At 39.0% G+C, this 7,309-nt stretch overlaps 1 protein-coding gene across 1 annotated transcript; it reads left to right on the forward strand.

The window, feature by feature from the left end:
* The first annotated feature begins 2,877 nt into the window (after positions 1-2,877).
* Positions 2,878-7,039, forward strand: LOC144711073 (sulfate transporter 1.3-like). Its single transcript, XM_078584996.1, has 14 exons — positions 2,878-3,000; positions 3,188-3,543; positions 3,623-3,671; positions 3,769-3,976; positions 4,169-4,343; positions 4,562-4,627; positions 4,701-4,814; positions 4,893-5,009; positions 5,078-5,204; positions 5,283-5,569; positions 5,701-5,891; positions 6,206-6,291; positions 6,474-6,550; positions 6,684-7,039. The coding sequence occupies exons 2-14, from the start codon at positions 3,205-3,207 to the stop codon at positions 6,825-6,827; spliced, it is 1,980 nt and encodes a 659-aa protein (XP_078441122.1). The 5' UTR covers positions 2,878-3,000; positions 3,188-3,204; the 3' UTR covers positions 6,828-7,039.
* The last annotated feature ends 270 nt before the right edge of the window (positions 7,040-7,309 follow it).

Genomic DNA, 7,309 nt, shown 5'->3' on the forward strand with positions numbered 1-7,309 from the left:
CATTCCGAAGGTGGCTTTGGGTGCCACTTGGAGGAAGTGACCTTTTGGACATCCAATGAAGAATTTGGGCTCAGGGAGATCAGATATGCACTAATGTTGTTTTTGATATTTGCATGAAGATATATCTTTTACCATGTATTCTGGCTTGAAAACCTCCACGTACTTTGGTTAGGGATTTCATAACTTTGTGACAGATATCTCTCCAACAGGACAAAGGACTTGCCAAAACTGAATAAAATCACTAAGTCTACTTTATCATCCTCCTCATTCCATAAATATTAACATTATTTATATTTAAAATCATTTGGATTAGATTTAGTTCGATGTCTAATATTTTAATTTGATCCCTCTATTTAAAAATATCCCTCATACCTTAGCCCTATAAACCAAAAATTAGAAATATTCAAGTCACAATTACATATACGTTTTTAAAATATATGCATCAATATCGTGATATTTTTCAAATACTTGGGACTGGATAAAGATATTTTCATAAATTATGTATTTTTAAAATAATTAGAATGCTCCAGATTATATTATGAATATTAAGTTAATATTAAAATAAAAGTTTATATTAGGTCGAAGTGAATAGGATACCTCTTTCATTTATGTAGTCATTACATTATAAAAATCTGGTAGGAATGTGGAATTATCGTTGATTATATTTGGTTGAACCTAGAGATATAAAAATGAGAAACTTGAAGGAGACCGAATAGAAACATAAAGGTAAGACATGCTAGATATTTCTTACACAACCAGATTTAAAACTAAACATTATTATTTTAGTATTTTCTCATTGAATTGATTAATATAAAACTGGCTGATTGAGATTTGTAGAAATAAAAATGAGGACATTGTTGAGTGTAGGTTTTGAATTGAACTAAATATATCTTTGTATTTTTTGTAGCCATCCAGCTTAGCAGAGATGTGACATGTTCTAGAAGGCTTTTGGGGTGTTGAATTAGATATGTGTCACTAATTCATGGAAGCCTTAGGGTATGAGGACGAGAAAAAGCCTCGTAGAGAGTAATCTTAGTGATCTTATTTGTAATTGTATCTCCACTACATAAGGATGAAGTAGAAACTATGCAAGGAGAATTTCCAATAAAATACTAAGATATTATTCATCACCTATACAAGAAATTATTGTCTCCCATTTCATCTATCACTAATCTGCTTGTAGGACTATACTTAGTGGATATATAGGAAGAGTAAGTTTAAAAAATTGAAATATATGATGCACCCTTCCATTTTATGTGATCTTGACGTTTACTAACCAGCACTAGAAAGACACTAGTCGGTACTAATGGAGAGTAGACGTATTTAGGAGAAAAACGTGGTGTAGATCATGTAGTGTATCTGGGCCATATCAGTGTTGGAAGAGTATGAAAAATTGGCAGATTCTGGTCCAAAAATGATTGATAATAGATAAAAATTATCTAATTAAGAATCAATTTGCTCACCCGGACCCAATGTCGAAGAAATAGCACTTCACCTGTGCTCGCATAGACAAAATTTAGCATAGTGCTATGCCTAGATGCTTATTGATATGCAATTGTATGAGAGTCCAGAATGGATGATCCTCAGAAGATCACCAACTCAGGATTATCATGGATCTTTCATGCTACCAGTAGTTTTCCAAAAAGATAAATTCTTAGGGTAAGTCATGCTTCAAAGCTCCTTAACACGTATTTCTTAGCAGTTGTTTCATCTGTGTACCAAAATCATGATAACTTTAGCCCATCATACACTCATTCGATGGAAAAAACTACCCGATTACGACAATGTTCAAACCTCCCCTTGGTTGGAACCAAAAATACCAACTGTAGATCGAGTTTTATACTCTTTCTAACCTCCCTGTTTGCTTATCTCCTATCATATCATAATCATGATATGAAGCTCGACCAGTCCCTTGTACTAGCGCATTTTGGAAATGGACTCTCATAAATGCGTCGTCTCTTCAGTATCTAATTTGTACGACAATATTAAACACCCTTGTCGAATCTCTTACCATCTGGCAGCTGTTATATCAAAGGTCTTCAAGGCGAATAAACACCATAATACATGAACGGATCCCCTGGAAAGAAACTAAGTCAAAATCAGAAACTTGTTATCGTGATCTGAACGGCGTCGACGCGCGGCTGCGTAATGAACTCTGCATGCTTTGCCGACATCATAAAACCTGTCAATGTCACATGTCCATTAGATTTCTACTGCAGACCTATCGGTTACTCATTCTGGAAAAGTATTTAAATGGGACATATGATCTGAGCATTTCTTTTTTAATGAACCATCCTTTTCATAGGCATGAACTAAATTACGACCGCTAGGCTTCTCTTTTAACGTGATAAAAGTCTAACTGTGAACTGTGGAATTTTGATTCGAATTTGAAATAGGATGGGGAAAAATATATCGAATCGGGACGCCCCTTTGGAGATGAACATCAAACTTCCTACCATTTTTTAGGGGAATTATAAAAATCATGTGGAAGAAAATGCATCGTTCGATATTTGGAATGATGCTTATTAAGGTAAAGTCACCGTAAAGATTTTCAACTCTTGTTAGTCATGTGCAAGCGGCGGATATGGATATGATCGTACTCATTGACAATCGGTTGTTGGCGCAAATTGGAAAGGCTAATAAACTTATAAGACACGTCAAGAGAATGACGAAGCTTGTCGCGTGAATCGTGAATTAAAAACTTTCCCCAAAACTAATATATTAAAGAAGATATTTCGGATTGAATAGTTGGGCTTCAACCCCACGACTTTACACATTTTACGATAATAATCTAGTTTGGTACACTGAACCTGGACACGTTTGACTTTTGCTTGATGTTTCTTAAGCAATCTGTCAAGATGCTCACCCGTCAAGTGATTATGATTGATGCCCAGATGAGATCACAAAAATCCCTGTGGGTTTAACCCAAGATTGTATATAATCCCAGCAGGCCTACCTCAATCGGGGTGCAGCATGCGGCGCAATTCCTGTTGAAAACAGGTAATCGACTCTCGTCTTTCCTTGGTTCATTGTCCTCTTCTCTCGTTTCATTTGTCTGCTCTTTCCCCTTTCCTGAGGTTGATATTAATATCATTATTTCGGGAAGAGAGTTCATATTACTTTCTTAATTGATCTTTCATAATTTGTGTGTGACCATGAGAGTGATCGTTTGTTTGTTTCTTCGCAGGCTAAAGAAGGGTTAAGATGGGTCGATCAGTTTCTGATTCTGGGGAGGGAAGAGATTCAGACATAGCAGGTCATGTATCATCCAGGCGACAGGGCGGCTTTGCAAGATCAACTGCCTACAAAGTGGGCCTTCCCCGGCCCAGAACCCTAGCATCTGAATTCAAAGATACCATGAAGGAGACCTTCTTGCATGATGACCCTCTTCGCCCTTTCAAGGGCCAAACCACAGGAAAGAAGATCTGGCTGGGTGTAGAATCCTTCTTCCCCATTCTCTCCTGGGGAAGAAAGTACAATCTTCGCAAGTTCCGAGGGGATCTCATCGCCGGACTTACCATAGCCAGCCTTTGCATACCCCAGGTGACAAAAAATTTATAAGAAAATCCCCCCCTAGTAAATTGCAATTTTGACTTAAAGAGTGTTATGGGTATTGTCTTAGGATATCGCCTACTCCAAGCTGGCAAACCTAGACCCGCAATATGGGCTTTGTAAGATTCTTAAATACCGTTGACTTGCATCTCATTATTATGATATCATCACGCATCTTTAGGGTTTGACGACTTATGGGGTTAAATTTTTTGTCAGATACGAGCTTTGTCCCCCCGCTGGTTTACGCCTTCATGGGCAGTTCGGGTGAGATAGCCATTGGACCTGTAGCCGTGGTGTCTCTCTTACTGGGAACTCTTCTTCGGAATGAGATTGATCCTGTCAAGCAAAAGGCCGAGTACTTGAGATTGGCCTTTACGGCAACCTTTTTCGCTGGCATCGTCCAAGCCGGATTAGGGTTCTTCAGGTAACTCACCAGTCGTTAAAATTCAGGTGGATTACTCTATGCTCAAAGCTAACCCCTGAAGCAAGATGGCTATCTTCATTTTAAAATATTGATCTTCAACTTGTCTCGCTGCCTATAAAGCAGAAAGTTATTATTGCTTATTATATTTCTTGCCATTATTTTTTATATATCCTAATCATGACTAAATTACAGGCTGGGCTTTATCATCGACTTTCTTTCCCATGCGGCTATCGTAGGGTTCATGGCAGGAGCAGCGGTCACTATCGCACTGCAGCAGCTCAAGGGCTTTCTCGGAATAAAAACGTTTACGACAAATACCGATATTATATCTGTTATGAAATCGGTTTGGAAAGCAGTTCATCATGGGGTGAGAGACTACTATCTACCTTTCGATATATCTTTCGATCTATCTATCCATATATATATATCTATATATATATATATATATGTCTATCGATTTCTCTCTCTTTCTCTTATCCATTATAAATTTTCCCTGTCTGCCATTTCTCTTTACATCTCAATGTTCATTCGATCTCTTCTCTCTCAATCATTTCACTGCCTCAACCGACTGGTGAATCTATGCAGTGGAACTGGCAAACGATTGTCATCGCGCTCTCCTGCTTCCTTTTCCTTCTCGCTGCAAAATATATTGTAAGGATCAAACGTTTTAAACGCGTAGATGGGTCGTCGTTGAAATCTAACCATAATTTATTGACTTTCATAGGGAAAGAAGAGCAAGAAGTACATCTGGGTGCCAGCCTTAGCCCCCTTGACCGCCGTCATCCTATCCACCACCTTTGTCTACATTACGCGTGCTGACAAAAAGGGCGTCGCCATCGTAAACCTCAAAGCCCCTGTTTAATGATAACTTCTTGTTATTACTGTTGCCTTTGCTGAGACAACAAAAAACTTTCAGGTCAAAAACATCAGAAAAGGCATTAATCCATCATCGGTTGATCAGATTTACTTCACCGGTTCGTACATGAAAAAGGGCTTCCAAATCGGCCTCGTTGCCGGCCTCGTGGCTCTGACGGTCAGTTTAAAACCGACGCCAATATTGCCCTTTCCCCAGTATTTAAAAAATCCAATAATCCTTTGCAGGAAGCCGCTGCCATTGGAAGAACTTTTGCTGCGATCAGGGATTATCACTTGGACGGAAACAAAGAAATGGTTGCCCTCGGCAGTATGAACATTATCGGCTCAATGACTTCCTGTTACATCGCCACAGGTAACAAGATCGTGTTACATTTTCAATTATTTCATGTTCTATATTTTTAGGTCCATTATTTATTATTTCCTTCAACAGGGTCCTTCTCCAGATCAGCGGTGAACTTCATGACTGGATGTGAAACGCCCGTCTCCAACATAATCATGTCCGTAGTTGTCCTCCTCACGTTGAAGTTTATTACACCGCTCTTTAAGTACACGCCAAATGCCGTCCTGGCAGCCATTATCATCAACGCTGTGCTTGGCCTCATTGACTATGACGAAGTTGTGAGGCTCTGGAAGGTTGATAAGCTCGACTTTTTGGCATGTACGGGGGCGTTTTTGGGGGTCGTCTTCAAATCCGTTGAAATCGGCCTGCTGGTCGCGGTGAGTTGTTTTATCTTTAAGTTATGATTTATTATTTAATTTTTGGGCGAGTAAATTCAGTACTATGTCAGCTCATATTTTCAGCTACGTTCATGGAATTAGAGTGTTTTTTAACTTTTCTTCCATGGTAGGTGATAATATCCTTTGCAAAGATTATCTTCAACGTCACGAGGCCAAGGACTGCTTTGCTTGGAAATATTCCAGGGACCAACATATACAGGAACGTTGAGCAGTACCCTGAAGCAGTCAAGGTTCCGGGGCTGATGATCATCAGAGTTGACTCCGCAATTTACTTTTCAAACTCGAACTACGTGAGAGAAAGGTAACGTCTTCCGTCCCCAAAGATTTACATGATATAAACTATGGTCCGAGTATTAAAAAGGAAAAATGGTACTTCAAGAAATTGGGTGTCTTTAACGACATTTTCTAATAAATGAATTAGTCATCGAAGTCGCCATCACTTGTTTCAAGACAATTGTCTTTCAAAACTCATAACCTGAAATCACGTGTTTTCTCGTGATTTTCTCTGCAATCCGAGATGACGAATATGAACCTTCTACAAAAAGCGGGGATAAATTTCTCGCAAATTTAATCGAACGGGATTATTTATACTGATTCTACGTCTTAAATTTTCAGGATACTGAGGTGGCTCACCGATGAGCAGGAGTATGCAGCAGAAAATAAGCTTCCGCAAATAGAGTTTGTGATCGTTGAATTGTCTCGTAAGAAACCTAACGATTATCTTCAGTTATATTATTTGTAGCGCTCCAAGATAAACAAAATTTAATTGTAAAAACCGTAACGATGTGAGAAGAAGTATTTACATTTCTCATGAGATTTTCTGGATGGGGCCTTGCATATGGGACCAGTTTATTCAACGGCTTACTCTTGTTCCTTTTAACAGCCGTTATAAATATCGACACCAGTGGCATTCAGGCCTTCGAAGATCTTTTCAAAGCCTTACAAAGGAGGGGAATACAGGTAAATATTAAAGTATTAAATTTTGCGTCCAGATTTCTCTACAATGTTGATTGAGCAGATGGTGTACTTATCCATTTGTTTCTTTTGAAGAACGCGTGTGTGGTGACCTAATAAGTTTATGTTGTCCATGCAGCTCGTTTTAGCGAATCCTGCGGAGCCAGTGATGGAGAAATTCTTTGCATCAAAGTTTATTGAAGTTATTGGCGAAGACAAAATCTTCCTCACTGCAGGGGAAGCCGTTCATGCCTGCGCACCGAAGCATGTGACCCACGTATAAAAGCAGCACAGAGGAAGATAGAACAGAAATGAAGTCCATACTGAATTTCCAATGTCTGTGTGTCTGTTTATCTCTGTCTATCTCCTTCCTCTCTCTGTTTCCCCCCACCGTCCACCCTTCTTTTATGGATTATCCTCCCATGTTTTGTGGGTTATCCGCTATATTTATGGCGGTGCTTCCTTATTATCTCACTTTCCCAAGGTTTTTGCTTTTTTCTACCTCTCAAGGTCACCTCTTCTCTTTCCGTTGAAGTTTATATCTAGAAAACAGTTTTCCCAAGAGTACCCAGAATAAATACATGAAACAACAACGCATCAAAGATACAGCCTTCAAGGTTTGCAGGTTCAAGGTTATTGGATTCAGGATTTAGGTATAAGATCTATCGAATGGGTTTTGGGCGTTAGTGTTTAAAATGGATGATTTACGGTTTAAGGCGTCAGGGGTTTAAAGTTTGGGGGCCCCGAGTGAAAAGTTTCATTGAT

This window comes from Wolffia australiana, chromosome 13 (genome assembly GCF_029677425.1).
Source record: "Wolffia australiana isolate 7733 chromosome 13, ASM2967742v1".
Classification (NCBI taxonomy): Eukaryota; Viridiplantae; Streptophyta; class Magnoliopsida; order Alismatales; family Araceae; genus Wolffia; species Wolffia australiana.

Excerpts from the sequence above, each read along its gene's own strand:
- LOC144711073 (XM_078584996.1), top strand. The coding sequence starts at position 3,205 with ATGGGTCGATCAGTTTCTGATTCTGGGGAGGGAAGAGATTCAGACATA. Across the intron at positions 5,570-5,700 it reads AAATCGGCCTGCTGGTCGCG|GTGATAATATCCTTTGCAAA; the intron begins GTGAGTTGTTTT and ends CTTCCATGGTAG. Across the intron at positions 6,292-6,473 it reads TGTGATCGTTGAATTGTCTC|CCGTTATAAATATCGACACC; the intron begins GTAAGAAACCTA and ends TCCTTTTAACAG.